Source organism: Gymnogyps californianus, chromosome 16 (genome assembly GCF_018139145.2).
Source record: "Gymnogyps californianus isolate 813 chromosome 16, ASM1813914v2, whole genome shotgun sequence".
Taxonomy (NCBI): domain Eukaryota; kingdom Metazoa; phylum Chordata; class Aves; order Accipitriformes; family Cathartidae; genus Gymnogyps; species Gymnogyps californianus.
This window is the reverse complement of record NC_059486.1, coordinates 1,715,502-1,734,433: the sequence shown is the minus strand read 5'-3', so window position 1 is coordinate 1,734,433 and position 18,932 is coordinate 1,715,502. Positions and strand designations below refer to the sequence as shown.

The window sequence follows — 18,932 nt, the reverse complement described above, 5'->3', positions numbered from 1 at the left end:
CGGGACCGGCGCCTACATCCCCCAGAAGGCCTAGCGGCGGGTTCGGCGCCTACATCCCCCAGAAGGCTGCGCGCCACGCCGCCCGCCACTGTCGGGCGGCGCATGCGCAGAGCGCGCGGGCAAGATGGCGCTGCTGCAGCGGGCGTACAGCTCGCTGTTCCGCCGCACCTCCACCTTCGCCCTCACCATCGTCCTGGGCGCCGTCCTCTTCGAGCGCGCCTTCGACCAGGGCGCCGACGCCATCTTCGAGCACCTCAACGAGGGGGTAAGGAAGGGCGGTACCGCACCGCGGGCCCGCCCGGCACAGGCCTGGGCCCTGAAGGTCAGGCCGGTCCCGCCTGGGCCCTGCCCCGGGGCCCGCACCTCGGGCTGCCCCTGCCTTCCCGGGCCCGCGGCTCGGCCCCTCGGCCTGCGGCAGGCGTTCCCTCGGCTGAATTGCGACCTTGGTTTCCCCGAGGAGGCCCCGAGCGCTAAGGCCGCGGTGTGTGGAGGTTTGGCTGGTGCCGTGGCGCTTGGTAGTCAGGGCTTCGGTGTGTTCTTGGGCTTCTCCGGCTGCGGAGCCGCTGGAGAAAAGGTGTCAAAGGCGGTGGGATGCAGGAAGGTTCAAATGGATTGAGCTTGCTTCGCGCTCCGTAGGTCTGTAGCCCTCCGCCTTTCACGATCTGGCCTTAGCAGAGAGAGGGGACAAGGGCTGGTGAACATGCCGTGCCATCCAGTCATGGCCGGGACATGCAGTGCTGTACGGGACAGCGGAGTCTGCTGTCTCGGGCATAACGTTAGATGTGATGGGTCAAGTCATCCCTATATTTCCAAGTAGAGCTGTGATGGGATAATAACTGCCTGGACACTGAGTCACATGGACAGGACGTATAACGGCTTCCGGGACAGGATGAGGTGATGCAAGGCGTGCCCTAAGAAAAGGCAGGAGGTGCTGTTACTTCTCTCTTGCACCAAGTACAAGAATAGCTTAAGTGTGTTGCACATTCCCACCTGCAGCTCAGTGGTCCTCTTCCCTGTCCTGCAGCGCTGATGTGCCTCGGGTCTCTCGGAGCACGCAGGGCGCGGTTTCCCAGGATAGCCAGGTCATCTTACTGGCTCTGATGCTGAAAAGAGCTGCCCTGCGCCTTCCCCGACAGTGCGACGTCTGCTCTTCGGCCTCCTGAACCAGGGCATGAAACCAGCTGAAAACTGGTACCGCAGAAAGTGACAGCTTCACCGCCCTGGAGTAACTCACCAGGGGTTTGGTGAGCTGAGGAAATACAGTAAGAGCAAGACCAGGGTTCCTGTCTCCTCCTTTTTAGCAACAGTCATTTGTTAAAAGCTAACATAAAATCACATCTGAACTTCGGCTTTGCACTCAACTCCTTTTTTTAAATTGTAGCATTAGTTTTCTGTGGGCTAATGTTTTCTCAAGCAGGCTTGTAAAATGAAATTATCGAGGCAGTTCACTTTTTTTGAAAATCTAAAGCATTGTCTACGACAAACAGCAAAGCGCGGCACGCGCCTTGCCCTTGCGCAGCGCTTCCCTCAGTCCCGACTGCGCCAGCAGATTTCAGCGCCTGGAACAGGATTCTTTTCTGCATCCTGTATCTCCGGGAGCAGAAATGCCTTCTCCACTCTGAGTGGGAAGCCGAGGCGATGTGACTGGAATGCTGTAGTACCCTCCGGCTTGCAGAGTAGAACAGGGGACGTGGGATGTCAGCAGCTTCCTCCCCCTCTAGTTTAAAAGCCAGGGGCCCAGGTACAGGACTCCATCTGCCGCCTCCTCCACGGCAGGACGAGCGTGGGCTCCCGGCTCTCAGCTGCCGTCTAGCTGCTCCTCTCGAAACCTTTGTGTGGGACTGTTGCTGTTGCGGAGCAGGCTGTGCCCCCGCATAGCAGGGAAGCGCAGGATGACGGTACCCCCGCTGTCGTGTACCCTGGTGCTACTTGGGGATGTGTTTTCGTACAAACTCTTCTTTCCCCTCTTGCCGTTGCCTGTTACGGACGTAGGTTTCGCGATAACTTGCATTTTAAAGTGCAACTTTATCCCAGGACCACTGAAAAGCTGGCCAAGATTACAGTTTGGGGTTTTTTTGTTTGTTTGTTTTGCATACAGAAACTGTGGAAACACATCAAGCACAAGTATGAGAGAAGTGAAGATTGAAACGCTCAGCAGCAGGATCCAGCCTGGGGTGGCAAAAGACACTGCAGAGAAGGATTCGGCCTCCTGAAACTGGTTGTATCAAAACGGAAATGGATTCCTGATTGAACAACTCCGAGCCAGATCATATCAGCCTGATATGGTGTAAACCAAGACGGACTCAAGGAGTTCTGCTGCTGTACTCAAACTTGCTGTGTTAAAATAATAAATTCTTGGTCCATGTCTCATGCCTGTGTGTTCACCTGACTTATCCTTTGGCCTGCTTCTAACTTCTCCTTATTAGGAGACGGAGAATGCTTAAACATGGCCCTACTCCTTAGTTTCAAGACACTGTAAGAAATCATGACGTCCTAAAAATGGTTTGAAAGACTTGAAAGCGTTTATACAGCTGTGGTGTACTGCCGCTACCCCTGGCTTCTGCCTGATGAGAACTCTGAGAGGGGTAAGGAGCTGTCTGCTTGCTTCTAGTCTTGTTCAAAGAAAAGTCAATCATTTACATGCTCTTTTGTAAATCATGTACATCTTTAATGCAGGACTGGGCCACTCCCTGGCCTGTCATCCTTCCACAGCTGCAGCAGATGCTGCTGCCACCCCTGCCTTAACTGGTGAGAAACCTGCCTCGCCGCTGGCCCTTTGAGCCTCTGAGCGAGCGCTGGTGCGTGCCCGTCAGTCTGCGGGGCTGAAAATGCGGGTGGGGTGGAACTTTTAGCTTGTCCAAAACCTATTGAAATGGGCTGTAGATCTCTTTCCTAGCTATTTCTGTGCCTTCTGGCTCTTCAAGTGGCTTGAGGGGCAGAACTGTCTTGTCGGGCTTGTGTAGCACGCTATAAGCCTGCCTCCATCCCCTCCGATCAAAGGGGAGCTGCCGAGAAGGGAGAGGAATTGCTTTTAGCTCTGCAAGGAGCGTTCACCCCTCCGGCTGGGTGTGCGGCTCCAGCAGCTGACTGTCAGAGGGGAAGGAGTAATTCTCTTCTCAGCAACTTCTCTGAAGAGTCCAGCCTTGTTCTCGCTGGCCATTTCAAAGCCATCTTCACAGGGAAGGGCTAGTCAGGTACTGCTTGGGGTAATGATTCAGTTAGTTAATTACTCTGGGCTCTGAGGTGGCTGTAGGAAGATCTGGCTGAGTGACTCCTGCTTTTCCCACTTTCCCTCTATACCAGCCCAGAAGCCACATCTCTCCCTCCTCACTATATTTTCACTAATAAGGAGGAATTCTAGCAATGGATGAGGCAGAGCAAATTAGAGCCAGTGCCAATGAAAGCAGCTTTATTGGGTTTGCAAATAGGCGTCAGGAGTAAAACGTTAAGAACACAAAGAGGACTGGAAAACATTGTGCTTGTGTTTTTTGAGCAAAAAACAACTACAGCTTTCACAGTCCCAGCTGTGCTTTTATAGAGATGCTTAAGAGGAACGGTTTAAGCTTTCTTGGGATAATCTCGTACAGTGTAAGACTGCCTGCTTTACTCCCAGCGCTGTCTGCAGTGCTGATATAGCTTCACGCTATGCTGAGCAGGCGACAGAGATTTGCAGCTTCTTAGAAGGAAGAACTAAAGATGAATACAGTATTAGGAAGCAGGGGGAGAGCATTGTAGCAGACTGACACAGAGTAAATAAAGCTGTTAGTCCCGAGAACAGTAGCTATGGAAGAGGAGAGAGTTAGTTATCCTAGCAGGTGATTCCCCTTGATGGCGGATTTGGGGAAGTTGGTAAATGTAATTCCCCTTTTCCTACGCCTTGTCATGAGGGGGTATGACAGTACTGATACACAAAGAAAAAACCTTGCCCTCAGAGCACTCAGGACTTCATCTTCTTTGCCCAACGGCGACAGCCATTTCTACACTTTCTGAAAACAGCCCCAGCACAACAGCGCGTGGCAGCAGCACTAATGGCACAGCCCCGTACTCCCCGCCCTCTGCGTAAAGCTAGGCAGCAGGGTACGTGCCTACAGGGCTTATTACCAACGCGCTCCTTCTGCGGCGCTCGGAAGTGGGAAGGCAGCACTAGGTTTACCCTGGAACAGTAGCTCGAACACTACATAACCCACTGCTGATTTTCTCAGCGTGCGGATGACAGCCACAGGCACCTTCCAGTACTAGAAAAAACACGGTGTGGTGGCGGGGAGATGGCACTCGGAGCAGATTAACCAAGCAAAGCCTAATTGTTTACCTGAAAGTTCATCTCCACGATGGGGACGGCACTCCAAAACCATGCTAACGCTCCGTGACAACAGCGACCGGAACAGTTTTATCACCAGCTGCCGGCAGATACTCCAGGCTTGCCTAGGCACGGTGTGGCAGCCATTGCCATGGCATTTGAGCACCTTACAAAAACAGGTTACAAAGTAAACTCGATAATTTGTGTGTCTCCTTGCCTAGGGAACAACTCCATAACAAAAGACAGTCCTCAGGAGAAGTCCTTCTGGCAACTAGAAACTGCTGTTGACTCTTAGCTCCAGCAAACATGCTGATCCAGGCAGTTCTGCTTCACAGAGTGTGACAAGTGGTTATTGAGGAGGCAGCTCCCCAGGGACTCTGACCCTGCTGCCTTCAACTCTGATTTCCATACTACTGTCATCTCTCTCAGGATGCCTTGATCCTGATTTTCAAGTATCTTTAGTCTCAGTGGCTGTGGCTAGATCTCATTACACTAAACCAACACAAAACAGCAACTGAATTTCACTGCCTGCAGATACAGCACATTAAAAGGCTTGTTGAGGTTCCTCCAAGTTAAAGATCAATACGGTTTGTAAGAGCCTAAAACACCAAGTAAAAGATTTAAATCATTTATTTGCACATTCTGTTTTCACACACTCAAGGGACAGAAATTTATGACAAGGTCTTATTCGCCTGAACTCCTGTGTGTCTGTCGGCAACGGGAATAGCCTGAGCGTTTTCCTATCAACCTTCAAGTTGTACTTCAGGATAAGGCATTTCAGTGGAGTAGAAAGCTTTGAAGGCTGTTCCAGGGAAGCCTTGCTCTCAGAGCTGCCCGCTGCGCGGCCTGGAAGCCCGCTTGAGTTGCGGAGAGAGCGCAAGGAGCCAGTATGAAAATAAAATTCTCAGAATTATAAATAGTACAAAAGGAAATGAACGGCTGGTGCAGCCTGTCTGATGCATCGCGGCGCAGCCCACCGTCATACACGCGTCTGAGCAGTCGGGGTCTGCCTGCAGCGCAGTGGCTTTCCGGGAACGGGCAGCCCTCCCACAGGGCGTGCAATTCCGCATGAGCTGAAGTGCCAGGTATTGAACCACGACATCCAGTCCCCTGAGTGAAGGGAGTGCCAAGGGAACGGAGCACAACCGCCTCCTCCTATGCAGAGGACTGGGGATGATGCAACACCTGGGCTAAGAGTCTTTCAGGAAGGAATCATGCCTTTATTCCGCTTTCTGTCAGCCATGACTCGTCGATTATGGTTAGCTCTTGTGCTTTTGTTTGCTTCCTTCTTCCTTCGTTCCTGCACTGTTTCCCGGTTCTGCCCATGGCCCTTCACATTCCCAACAACAGCAGAGCTGTCGTGCTTGTGCCTGGAGTACACAGAAAAAGGGCATCGCCAGCAGCACACTGCACACTTGGGGGACAAAATACGCTGATCCCGAGAAACAACTGGGTGTGAGGAGTTCAGCCGTCAGGCCTTGAGCCTCAGCTCACCCCAGCTCTCTAGGGCTTCTGCAACAGCTGAGTACCAGCATTAGCCACACGACGACTGCATCCTTCTACGCATTGAGTCCATCAGCTAAAGCCAGCTATTAAATTGTCCTGAAATCCCTGTGGGAGCTGTTCAAGCTCTGGGAAGCTGCGCTCTCCAAGATCCTATCTTGCACAGGGTTCTGCTGCTTATGATAAAAGGGACGTGCCGACCCATTTGATGGGACAGAACAACCAGCAGCGAAGTAAGAGTTGGGCAAGGAAGCTAACACCACCGTGGTAGTGACGCTGACGTACAGGAATGTTAGGGAACAGGTACACCCTCAACAATTCCAGTCAGCAGCAAAACACCTGCTAACTGCAGAGCCACGGTTTCACCCCGCAGAGGGAGATGCTTACTTACCCCTTCCTCGCAAGGTAAGCCAGCCGCCTGGCTTCAGCTCTCTCCCGCAGTACAGCTGGGTCCTGCACAAAATGGTCCTACCATGGGAAGGAAGGAAAGAGGTCAGTAAAGTCATCAGCATCACGCAAAAGGCTAGAGCAGGAGGTGATTCTGTTGGACCGTGGAACAGAGTCAATCCATGGTTCATTATCTCTTCTGGCTGAGCCAGCAGGATTGGTGTCAGTGACTCCAAACACAAAACCTGGCAGAAAACCTGACTGAGACTTCCACCCACATCCTACCTCTGCCAGCAACACCATCAACGTCACTATTTCCAGTATAACCATGACAACAGAGCGTTAGTGACCCTCAAAGTGTTCTGCTGGCATCGTCTGGCTATGAAATAAAGGAGATTAAGCCTCTCCACAGAGTAAGTGTCATTGCTCCTGTATGGTTAGCTTAGGAAGCAGTGGATAGCTGTCCTCAGGGGACATTTCAGAGTCCAGCAGACCACAGAAGTAGCCACTCTGAAAAGCAGCTCAGTCTCCATGCTGCTGTTGAAAGATTCACTCTCCAAAGAGGAAATCTGCTCCACGTCACTCTGCAGGTGAAGCAGTAAGACATACGGTAAATCTTAATGCCACTCCAACCACAAAATAAATGTCACCTTTGTTCTTTCCTTTTCCACTTCCTCCTCCTCCTCTTCATCCTCTTCCTCCTCCTCCTGTCCTTCCTCCTGTCCTTTAGGTCTCAAGACCCGAGGAATTGTGAATGGCCTGAGAATTAAGACACAAACAGTCAGCAATAAAGACAGTACAGCCACAAATGTTTCAGTGAACAGCTTATCCTTTTTGGTTTGCATCTTATCTTTCAAAAATGAGAATCTACAAATTTCATGGACTTGCTTCTTTTTCTGAATAAAGAGAGACCCAGCAGCTAATGACACATTTACTGTGGGCAATTAACGAACACACATTCTTCACTGGGGAATGTTCACTATGAAGTTGTTACTGAAAATAATAATAGTTAAAAAAAGGAGCAGGTCAGGAAAAACCTGAAACCTCACAAGGAATTTCTCCAAGGAAACAACTGCTTCCTCTGGGAGGAGGGGATCCAGGCAGAGCCACAAGGCATTAGTAAGGAGGATACTTTGCTAAGCTTTAGCTCACCAGCCAAGGAGCATCTGTTGTAGAAAGACAAACCCTCAAACCAAAAGCTCAAACTCAGACAGAAACATTAATGCTCAGAAAGCGCTGTGCTCTAAAACCACTATGACTGGTCAGTGGTTGTCCACGGAGCCCCAGCTTCATCGCTGTGCCCCAGTTTCATACAGGGGGAAATACTTGGAGAAATCCATCCAACTTTATGAATCACCCTGCACACACAGAGCAGCAAAGGGCCTGGGGGAGTAGAGGCAGAACTTACCACACACATATATGTATTAAAGAAGAGCTATAGGCATATATGCATGTGCTTAAATTCCATTGGAATTCAGATCCATCATTCTACTGTCACAGAAATAAATATAATACCAGAAAAGCCTTTGTTACTTCAGACCCATGGATCTAATTTTCAGCAGTAACATCCACTGATTGTTCCTACTGCCTCTCTAGGAGCAGTGAGCACTGAGTGCCCGAAATAGGGGAGAAGACCAGAGTGCCGCACTGTTACAGGCAAACCACAAAAAGGATTTAAATTGAAGCCTTACCACGCTTTAGGAGGGGAAAAAAAAAGCAAAAGGGACAAAGGAAACCCAAAGATGCATTTTGATTTGAGGTTAGAAATGGTGACATCTTCATAATACATTAGAATTCAGAAGGCCACTTTCAGAAATGTTAAACCAGCTTTTAAAACACGTGTTTCCTATCTCTAGCTCTTATTTCTAAAATAAATATTCTACAACCCCCATCCCGACCTAACCCTTTGCTTCCTAAAAGCTAATTGTCTCCGGCCGTCAGTCACTGTGGAGAGTGCTGCGCAGTCCATCGAGGACTGAATTCCAGGTGTCAGCACTCTGAGATGTCAGAGGGGACTGGCAAGGAGGAGAAGTCCGGTTGTACAGTTTCCCAAATTTTGAAGTTTTCCATTGCTAACCAGCCATTTTACGTTGCCCAGCTACACTCAATCCTGATTATTCAAGATAGCCCATTCTCCCTCGCTGCAGGATAGTTTTCTATAAGCAGCAGCAGTGCTGAGTGCAAGTTTCAACACAATGGCAAAGTCCCCTCTTAGATTTGTCGAGGCAATGGCCGAGTCCTGCAGACACAGAAAGTGGAAGCCTGAGAACGTCCCGGGTGCATGCCATGGCAACACTCCCTACCAACAGGAGAAGGGAGACCCAGATCTCCCTCCTTGCATGTTACAGAGAAAGCAGCAGCAGCAGAAAAAGGGGTGGTTTGAAGCATGCACGTCCTCATTGAGAAACAGAGCCCAAAACCAGTGTTGAACAGGTTTGTGCGAGCCGGACAACTCTAGGTGGCAATTCCCATCAACCTCCCATTCACTGAAGCCACAGCACCTACCTCCTACTGATCAGCTCATCATCTGAGTCAGCATCATTTGCCCCCACTTGGTTTCCATCGTAAGTGTCATCGTACTCGTCCTCATAGTCCTCCTTGTAGAGTTGAGCGTCTCCTTGCTGCACAGGAATCTCCTCCACAATCATGCTGTACTGGCTGTAGCGCTCCTTCTGCTCAGCAATCAGGCGTTTGTCATTCAGCAAACTCCTGGTCGTGTCCTTCTGCCTCCTGCACTCCACAGCATGGAAACAGAGAGGCAGACACAGAAAGGCAGCGTAAAGATCTTCTCTATAAGTTACTTTCTTTCCTGTTAGTAAGTGGAAGCTGAAGCAACAGAAGTCTCATCTCAAATTCCACAAGCACTAAAGCCTCCCTGTTTCCCCTCTGATTTATAACAGGGCTGTTTGTCTGGCTACTAAAAACGGCCACTCCTGGCTTGGAACGAACTCATTTTTAAACAGAAGCCCAGCAAGATTACACAGCAGATAAGAACAGGAATTGGAGACCACCGCTGTCATTTGAGAGAGAAAGAAAGCTTTTGCAGGAGGCCAAATGCAATTATACTCAAGGTGAAATTTGGCCAAGATCCAAATAACACAAGAAGTCCCATGAATCTCGAATGGCAAGCTGTTAGGGCTAAGACTCCAGTCTACGAGACGGCTCTGCAAGGCCCAGAGTGCCCTCTAACACCATGCTGCAGTATCATCTCGCTGCGGTAGCACTCACAGCTGCAAATCAGGGCCCAGGGCTGCATTAGAGTAACTGCTGCACGGACACGTGTGTTCCTCTAGTCAAGAACCTCAGCTCACAAACATGAGATGCAAAATACGAACGTAGATGGGGGGAAGCCAAATAATTACCAGTGCAGCAAGTAAGGATTAGAATAAGCACAACTAAGAATGAAAAGAACAAAACAGAGTAGACTAGTGATTCTGATCCAACCTATCTCAAAGCACTGCACGTACAATTTTTTCTCTTTTAATTTAAAGAAAATTACAGTCATTTTAAAGAAGGGAAGACCAAGAAATAGATTTTTGACAGAGATATTAAAAAGCAGCCACTGAGATGCTGTGTCTCAAGCTGCACAAGCAAAACTCTTTGAAGTCCCATTTTTCAGACCAGCCAAGTATATGCTTGCAGCAAAGCAAGGATCCACTGCCAAGTATTCGCAGGACAACTTGCAGCCCTCAAAGTCTAGGAGGAACATACATCAGTGATCTATTTGGCATCTGGATATTATCAGAGAAAGAACCCGTCCAAGGCAGACTGTCAGTGACTCAAGAATGGATAGACTTACGTGACATACTAGCAAGCAGTGGGGAAGTGATCCAAGCAGCCTGATTTTCATGAAGAATCTCAAAACAAAGTAACATTACAGATAGATGTGGTTCCCCTCTCTAACGTGACTCACTCTGTTACATGCCTGCATTTAGCTGCAAAATGCCCTACAAGCATGTGGTTAGTTCACACATACCTAGGCTGGGATAACATCTTCTGCTGGTATTCAGCATGAGACTGAACTAAGTATTTGATAATTGTTTCCTGTTGAGCTGGTCTGATGACTGCAGAAGAGCTGCAATGATGTGTTTCAGGCACCAATTCCAGGAAAAACAGTGGGATAGCTCCTCTAGTCCCACGGTGTTCAGGGCATGCTCTGACTTCAAGAGACAGATTCAGCCAGCAATTATAGCTGGACAGGCAGAGACAGGCGAGATCACTTTTCAGGATCAGCAGAGAATCACATATACGCTAGTATGTTCATTTCCTCGTGCTCGTTTCTCTCCTCATCCTGGTGTGGCTTTCTCCTTCACATTAACAGTCCCTGCCCCAAACTGCTTACGCTTACCCGCAGAGCAGCTAGCGCAATGGGACCCAACCTGATCTGGCTCTTGAAGCACTATTGCGACATCATGCTTAGGCAGCAACGCCACTCTAAACACAAGCAGAATTTGGTGAGCAAAAGATTTTAAGAAAGGGGGTGAAGGATGAAAAAAGGTATATTGATAAAATTCAAATCCAAAGCAGATCTCAAACTAGGCTAGGAGAACCCTGTCACCCAGACGCTTGGGTAAAGCATCAGGCTTCTTGCTTGCGGAACAAGGACTACTGAGGAAGTTGCTCTTTCAGTGCTGAAAGGACACACTCCATATTTATGGAGTTCTGAATGTTAAATCCTAGAGAGCAAGGTACTATAGCTTATCCTTTGATTTAGTTAGATATGGTCAACTTTGGGCATAGGGTATACATTGCTGATCCCAGCTAGTTACCTCCAGGTTTTAAAAACCACTCAAAACATAAATAACGTGTCCGGAGTCCTGCAGAGAGTGTTCTCAGTGTAAGAAGAACTGTTTTGAAATGAAGACATAGCCTGAGGGAGGCCAAGAGACACTAGGAACAGCAGCAGTAAGAGGATAATCCCAAGAGGTCACGTAACAGTACAGAAGAGGTGACAGCTTTCTCAAGGAGCAATGTTACCATTGGAGAGAAGCCGCAGCCTCCCTGGCAGCAGCCGGAGGACAACGCCATGGGAGCAGCGTCCCACAACCCAGCTCAGAGATGGCTTACAGCTCTCAAAGCTCTCTAAGTGATCTGCAGAGGGAGCTCTGAGCAGGGTTATTCCGTACACTGGATGCACCGTGCTGAACTCAAGACAGTGCTCTCTGGCCTTGTCCAGCCGCTGCAGCAGCTACCCACGTGTGCAAGACTTTGGGGAGATGGGAGATAACCAAGCACGCCTGTGCACAAGGCTCCTGCTGACAAGGTGCCTGCCTGCGCTCTGAGCAAAGCAACACGATGAGGAGAAAAGAGAGAGATTGTGCCTGTGAATTCTTAGCTATGGACACTTCAAAAGTCATTGTCTTGGCCAGAGAGAAAAGAAATTATTTTCTTGCCTAGCCAAGCCAGTATAAACACAATAGCACTGCTGCTGAGAAGCTGTTTGACTGGACATTGGGACAAAAGTGGTTTTCTCCTGAGAGTTTGATGCAGCTTTTGCAACCAGAACCTTAACCAGGAGCTCCCAGGGTCATGTGGCTCAATCTCCAGCCAGACTTTTATTTACATTCTGTGTAAATACATACCAACATAAAGATTACACCTGGCTGGTTAGAGAAAGTGTTTAAAAAGAATCTGAAACAAGTCAACCATATTAGAGAGATACAGTTGATATCGACGGGAGCCAGCAGGACAGTACCCTAACCTAAATTTGCATGGAGCGTGGCACAGCACAGCACAACACGCCAAACTAGGCGGAAAGCAAAAGAAATGCCCTTCTGCAGGAAGCTTACAGCAGCAGGAACAACAAAAGTAGTCTAAGCCACTGAGCGTTATCAGATTTTGAAGCAGACGGATATTGAAGCTTCACTTGGATCGAAACCAAGTCATTATTTATTCTCCGTTCTGAGTCACAATCCCAGGCTCGTAGAGATGGTTGCTTTTCAAGGTTTGTTGTTCAGTACAGGTTTAACATGAAGACCAAGAAGCAAGAGCCCGACATTACAAATGAGCTAGGCAGAGCAATCTCTAGCAGCATACAGAGGAAAGCCAATTAGGAAAAACACTAACTGAAACCAACCCCTAATAACATTTCATTTTACTTCCCCAGAGAAACAGAAGAAACAGGTGGGAAACATTTTTGATAAGCCTTACCCCCTGCCAACAAATTCCTGCAGGAGGTTTGTACGAGAAATAAACTCGCAGGTTTGCAGATATTTATTCCTCCTCACAGACAGGGTTAATTAAGGGCACATGATACTCACCACTTGTCTTTTTTTATCCGAGAAACATCCACTGAATCCCTACTGAAAACATCAAACTCATCATTCTGGAAACATTATAGCGAGAAGTGACTAGAGGAGTAGGGTCTGGCTTCAGCTGTCTGTTAAAAAAAAAAAAAAAGAAAGAATAAAACCAAAGGTGAACTGAGGAAGACCAAGTCCTCTCCTTCCTAAGACCTTGGTTTCTTCTTTGTCAGGCTCAAAGTCATCCACAGCATGCCAAGATCCTCTTCGTGGTGCTGGCTGACTGGGTCACAGATTGCAACTCCTTCATTTCACAGCCGCACTATAGTACGTGCACAACCACTACATGGCATTGCTCTAAGATAAAAGGCACAGTTTTCAAAGCTTACCTTTGTGGGGAAACTAAAGCAACTTACAGAAAGCAAAAAGAAAATTCTTCTGTTCATTTAAGAATAAGTAAAACTGTACAGCAGCATGGAATATTCAACAGACTGCCTGGGCTCAAAACAGTGACTCAGTAAAGCCAAACGCTAAGTATGATGAATTACATGCTGGAAAAAATTCCAATAATTTGCCACTGTTGATTTCAGGATATTTATCTCCCTATGGTTCCTTCTTAATTCTTTCTCAGGATTCCAGGTTCACATTTGTTCAACTTATAAGTCAAAAGACCATTATTTTTACATTCATTGTGTTGGTGCTGTTAGCTCAGCTGGGCGTCTGAAAACACTGCTATGTTCACTTCTAAAATCAGCAGTCATCAAAATTCTACATTTGCTATTGATCTGACAGTTTCGTTTCAAGACACAAAAGGCAGGGAAAAAAAAAAATCCAGCCCTATCTTCTGTAACTGCTGGCTTTGCAGAAAAACCCCACCCTTCCAAAAGCCCACCCCACATCATTAGTGCCAAAGTCAGCAGATCTGACTGTGAGAGCATGAAGACTGTTGCAAAACTAAGATTTTTTTTTTTTACATCATTTTTCTGATAAAGATGCTTTCCTTTTTTAACGCAACAATGAGACAGTCTGCCCATTCCGCCATGAAATGTGAACAAACAGCACATTCACATCCTGACACTGTCAGAAACTGCTGTTGCAGCACAAACACATGCTAGCAGCTGCAGACAAACTAAAACAACTCAATTCCACTGCCAGCTATAAACCCTACGTCCCATGTACAACCCAGAGAAACAAGCAAAAGCCTGGCAAGTTTGTCAAAGGGTAGATAAAAATGGATCCGAATTGCCATTTCCAATCTCTCTGGTTTAACTTCAATCACAAAACAGTAGCCTGTCAAATACCGTATGTGACCCTGCAGGTTGAATTTCAGCTGAATTAGTTCCTTTGAAGATGCCCTTTCCTGCAGGACAGCTGGGATTTTAACACCTATGACCCTGTCCTTTGCAGCAAAATAACTTTTAAAGGCAACACATTCTATTAGCTTAGCCTGGGCTGGGCAACGTCCCCGTGATGGAATTTTAATGGTTCTTATTTGAGCATTTAATGTGCAAGTATTTTTGTCCCCCCATCACAAAACACAACCCAGCACTTGCTCTACTGAAATGCTGAGCAGTGAATATTCCAGGCCTCTGCAGGGACACAACGAGGGCAGAAAGCTAGCGGCAGATGGCAATGAGAAGCTTTCACGGCAGCTATCTACCCCAAGAAAATGCACATGCAACTTCAGAGCTCTACAAGTGTCCAGTCTTCAGCAAGAATGATGTTAAATGATGACCCACAAACAAAAAACCAAAAGGCATCAAAGCTGTGCCAGAAGTTGTCCCAAACCTTTGCATTGTTCGGTCCAGCTTATCCAAGTATGGCACCAGCTTATCTTCTAGAATGTTGTTGATCACTTGCTCCGCGTTGTAACCGTACTCTTCCAGGCAGGCCAGGATGAAGCCCTCACCAAGGTCTGGCAGCAGGTCTTTCACTTGAGAGATCAGAGAGTCCAGCTCCACCCCTGACACCTTGGCAATGGGCGCAGCAGCTGCACCGGCACACTACATACACCAAAGAGAATTGGTGGCGTTACTGGAAAGAGACAGCAGCTGAGGGAAGGCAGGGATGCACATTAAAAAAAAAGGGAAAGCAGCAGTCTGGGTTATCAGAATTTAAACACAAAGAAGTCAAAGACTGCAGTCAAAAGAAGAGAAATCAGCTCAGTTGTTTATACTACACAAGGTCTATTGACACAGACTCGGGCACACAACTACTTTTGTCTGTCCCTGAGTCAGCAAGGACACTATGGAGAATCCTTTCCTCAAATAACATACGAACTGTGCTTTTAAAAAATATGCACATGAACTACAGTGATGAAGCACAGTATTTGAATAAATCACAGCAACAGGAAACCCAAGCCAATGGGAGTTACAAGCAGTTTGCTCAAAGATAAGGCCAGGATTCAGGTGTAGCGTTGTTTCTGATTTCACAAGGCGCATGGGGCTGCACCGAAATCTAGCAAAGGTCAGAAATGAGACTAAATCTCACGTAATCCCCAAAACCGAGCAAACCAATCCTCTCTCCACAGAGGAGTGAAGTAAGGACAGAAAGAGCAGAACCCTGTCCTACCCACACAGCTCTACTCACCTCATCTTCTGATGCATATGCAGCCCCGAGCTCTTCCATGTCCTCAGCAGTGCTCTCCACTATGGCTGATGCTCCATTAGACGCTGCTGGTGGTGTTGGATCTTTAATGCCTTGTGCTTTTTTCCTGTCTACCCCTTCCCACGCACTTTCCACTGCTTGGAGGATATAGGCTGTCCTGGTCTCATCTCTGAGGACGGCATTAAGGACATTTCTAGATGCACTTATTCAGACCTCGCCTTGAAGTAACTACGCGATTTTCAGCAACTCGCAAGCCTGTGCCTACATCAACATTCCCTCTTTTTTTTTTGTTAAGGGAAAACTTTCCATCACTTATTGCCAGTCATGCACCTTAACCAGAGGCAGCAACAGTGGAAACGCCACTGCCATGAAGGAATCTAAGAGCAGCCAGGTCTGCACAGCCCCGAGGTGACAGCAAAGGATACAGGGTGGAGGACGCTTGCTGAAGCAGACTGACATCATCCTCAACAGGAAACAGCTCATCATAGTCACGGAGAAATCTGAAAACGCAGAAGCAGGTTTAATCAGTCAAACTCAATAAACCAGCAGCAGGCCTGTCACACACTGCCATCTCTGCTATGCCACTTTGACTTCCTCACTGCTCAGGCAGGAACACGTATAACCTCTCACCCAGTAATGAATTCCAGCATGCGTTGCCATGTCTGATTTTGCTCCCATTATACTGCAGCAACACTTCCCCCCAAGCCATCAGAGCCAGTTGCAACACTCCTCATGATGTTAAGACCTGTAACCCAGTGCTGCATTACAGAGAAAATATGGTTTACGATTTGAACATGATCAGAATGACAGCATCGTCAGGACGACAAGATCGAATTCCCAGTTCTGCCACTTACTCACTCTGCATCTTCAGCATTAGCACTCAATATCTTTCTGGTCTCGTCACCCCAGTTGAAAAGCACAGATTAGGAATAATAGTCTAACTTGTCAAGGTAGCTAATGGCTAAGTTGCTATCCTCCACTTTGAAAGCCTGGATTAAAGAGAGTGAAGAATAACAATCTACAGCGTCATACAACATCCTCTTCACCTTCACAATAAAGTCTGTACTGCAGTCTGAAATCCTCTCGCAGCAGTTCTCCCAACTAGTTAGAATGATTTCTAACTCCCAAATGCATCGTAATGCCTCATAACAACGTCTCGGGCAATTCTGTTGGAAAGAATGGAAGAGGAAGGCAAGCTGACCCTCCCCTTGGGCCTCTTTTCAGCCAGGCTCACCTCCTTTCCTGAAGCACCGAAGTGAAGATCTGTAGAAATTCCTCAATAAAAGGCTGAATATTCTCACAGCTGCAGAAAACAATGGCACAACAGAGTGAAAAACTCAGTGGTAAGCCTGCCGCATTGCACAATCTCCACATTCTGCCTCGCTAGCCAAACTAGTCACACTTCTACATCAAGGGAAAATTCATTTGAAAATAGATTTCAGACCACTTTTTGGCTTTCACAGGAGCAAAGGATCAAATGGAAACAAGTTTCTTTTATTGGCTTCAGCAAACATTTCAGCCAGCTAGATCTAAAGCCATATCACAGTTAGAATTACAAGACTGAGACAGACTTTACAAACCATAGTTTGATGCCTCAGACTTGCAATAAGCAGAAAAGGGCGTGTAGCGCTTTTGTAATTGCGCTGTTATTATGTGTCTTGGGATTATACCAGTGAACCTCCTAAAAAGTATGTGCTCACCTACGTAAGAACATATGCCAAGCAAACTCCTATTGCAACCTTTCTGTTACAACGCCTACACCTCCCATTGCTGCTGATGCATCAAGCCTCACAGCAGGAGGGAATGCTCTCTGCAGTAGATCAGTGTTGAGAAAAAGGTATTTCTCTAGAAGCCAGACACATCATTTTCACAGTAGCCTCAGCTCTCCTCAAACTGGCAATGAGTTTCTGGAGCTGTCCTTTACTACCTCTGAAGTATATATAGTCCTTAATATTGTGGAATCTGGACACGTTACACTCTTTGGTTCGTTTATACTTTCAATATTCCGGTGGGTACTGAAAGGCAATACTCAGGTAAGCAAGGGTAAGGCAAGGCTGCTATTGCTCCTTTAAGGATTGGATTTACAGCACAGACAGATTGGGTGATAGAGTCCAGGTCACAGAGGAAGTCAAGGAAGCAAATCCAGGTCTCTCATAAGGAATTCCACCAACAGACCCTCCTCATCTTCTTGGACAACTCTACCGATATCAAACCAGGGAAAATATTCAAGCAGAACAAGAGCTGCAGAGACCAGCAATCTACAAAACCTGTTAACGAGTACAGGCAAAGAGAGACCAGCCCAAGGGAGCACTGGCCTTGCAATCAGGATCCAGGTTCTTGGCTTTGTCCTCAATATGCAGCATGATTTTGGGACATTTCGCTTCATTTCTCTATTTTAAAATAAGGATAGTTATACTTGCCTTAATTTTGAGATTACTCATAGAGCTATCAGTTAACGATTTTCACAATAGGAGGTGGGGGAAGAACTAGGTAAAGGCACCAGTATCTAGATCTAAAACAACTGTTTTCAGCGATCTGTAACACTGCATCACTTTTACTATGGTGTCTCAGTCAAGGTGTCTACACACACCATTAGAATTTGCAACTTAGCCATAAACTGAGGTTAGAAAGCTTGTTGGACCATAGCATTATCCCACTGTAGTAGGGTCAGCACACAGCTCACCACACCAATTCTGGATCATATAGCTTTATCTGGAACATTCCTGCTATGCAGGACAACAGACTTCTGATCTTAGCCACAGTCTTCGGCTACAACCCCAACACAAATAGCAGTATCTGGTCATTTCTCCAGTAAATCTGAAAATGAGGAAACAATCTCCCCCACAATGGCAATCAAATAACTGGCTAGTACCACAGAGCCCAAGTGCAATACCTGCTTTCTAAGATGGGCTGCAGACAGACTTGGTTTATTAGGATGTGAAAAGCTTCTATCATCTTCCTTCTGGAATGCGAAATTCTCCTCCACAAATCTGCAAAAACACTTCAGAGAGAGAAAAAGACACTGTTGGTGTCAGCACAAGAAATCTGAATCTTCAACACACCTTTACTCCAGAGTTAACCCTCTAGAGGAGGGATTTCATTAGCAGAATCATTTATTTGCTGCAAGGACCAGAGATTAGAGCCACTTCATAGTCATTAAGGAAAATCCATGCTCTAAACAAAGTTAGTATCAATCACCAATGTCTTGACAGCTAGACACATGATATCTCAACTGTACCAGTATAGTCCGTGCCTTAAAAGGAGACCAATTTATACATAGAGATATCATTCATGTTTTCACGCTTTGTTACAATTTGAATGCGTCTCCCATCAAATTTCTTCTTAGACAGCAGTGAAAGAAATCATTAGTCACCCCACTGCCCAGGAAAATTTGGAATTAGAAAAGCCATCTCTTCAGAGTTCTTTGAAGCAGCATAAAAAAGATAGAAAAACTCCACAGAGGTGGGGAAAGCAGCATGAAGTGAATTTTTAACTAAGCCCTGGGAGAGTCTTACTGAAAAGAAAAGGCAAGCCTTTGCAGACATTTTCACCTGTTATCCTCATAATGCCTCTTCTTAATTGCAGATTCCAGCTCAGGAATTGCCAATTCATAAAACGAAGCTAATCTGTAGAAAGGGGCAACAAAACAGTAACTGTCAACTGAGGTTTCAAAAATCATTTGCTAGAAGACAAATCAAATTGCTAATTTCATTATATTCTCCTCACTGGCAGTACTCATCAGCATTACCCCATTTTGTTATTTGTTCCCTGAAACACAAGCAAGCAAATACGCAACAGACAAAGAGCAGCACTCTAAGGAAACCATCAAGGTATCTTTGAAGATGTAGGCAAAGAACTGCATTTGAAAAGCATCATGCTACTGAACAGAAGAACAA

General features: G+C 46.9%; 2 protein-coding genes across 2 annotated transcripts in view; one reads left to right on the top strand and one right to left on the bottom strand.

Annotated features, from left to right (window-relative positions):
* The first annotated feature begins 113 nt into the window (after positions 1-113).
* On the top strand, positions 114-2,370 carry LOC127022896 (cytochrome b-c1 complex subunit 9). The gene is made up of 2 exons (XM_050906734.1): positions 114-265; positions 2,099-2,370. Exons 1-2 carry the CDS (start codon positions 125-127, stop codon positions 2,144-2,146), a joined length of 189 nt encoding a protein of 62 aa, XP_050762691.1. The 5' UTR covers positions 114-124; the 3' UTR covers positions 2,147-2,370.
* A 2,002-nt stretch (positions 2,371-4,372) lies between these two features.
* The window catches only part of ASCC2 (activating signal cointegrator 1 complex subunit 2), a 28,044-nt gene continuing 13,484 nt past the window's right edge, over positions 4,373-18,932 (bottom strand). Inside the window, 12 exon segments of the mRNA XM_050906770.1 lie at positions 4,373-5,667; positions 6,192-6,268; positions 6,838-6,946; positions 8,693-8,917; positions 12,451-12,520; positions 12,523-12,566; positions 14,218-14,432; positions 15,019-15,205; positions 15,462-15,536; positions 16,271-16,339; positions 17,930-18,037; positions 18,588-18,662. Of these exon segments, the coding sequence (XP_050762727.1) occupies positions 5,499-5,667; positions 6,192-6,268; positions 6,838-6,946; positions 8,693-8,917; positions 12,451-12,520; positions 12,523-12,566; positions 14,218-14,432; positions 15,019-15,205; positions 15,462-15,536; positions 16,271-16,339; positions 17,930-18,037; positions 18,588-18,662 (1,423 nt within the window). The 3' untranslated portion in view covers positions 4,373-5,498.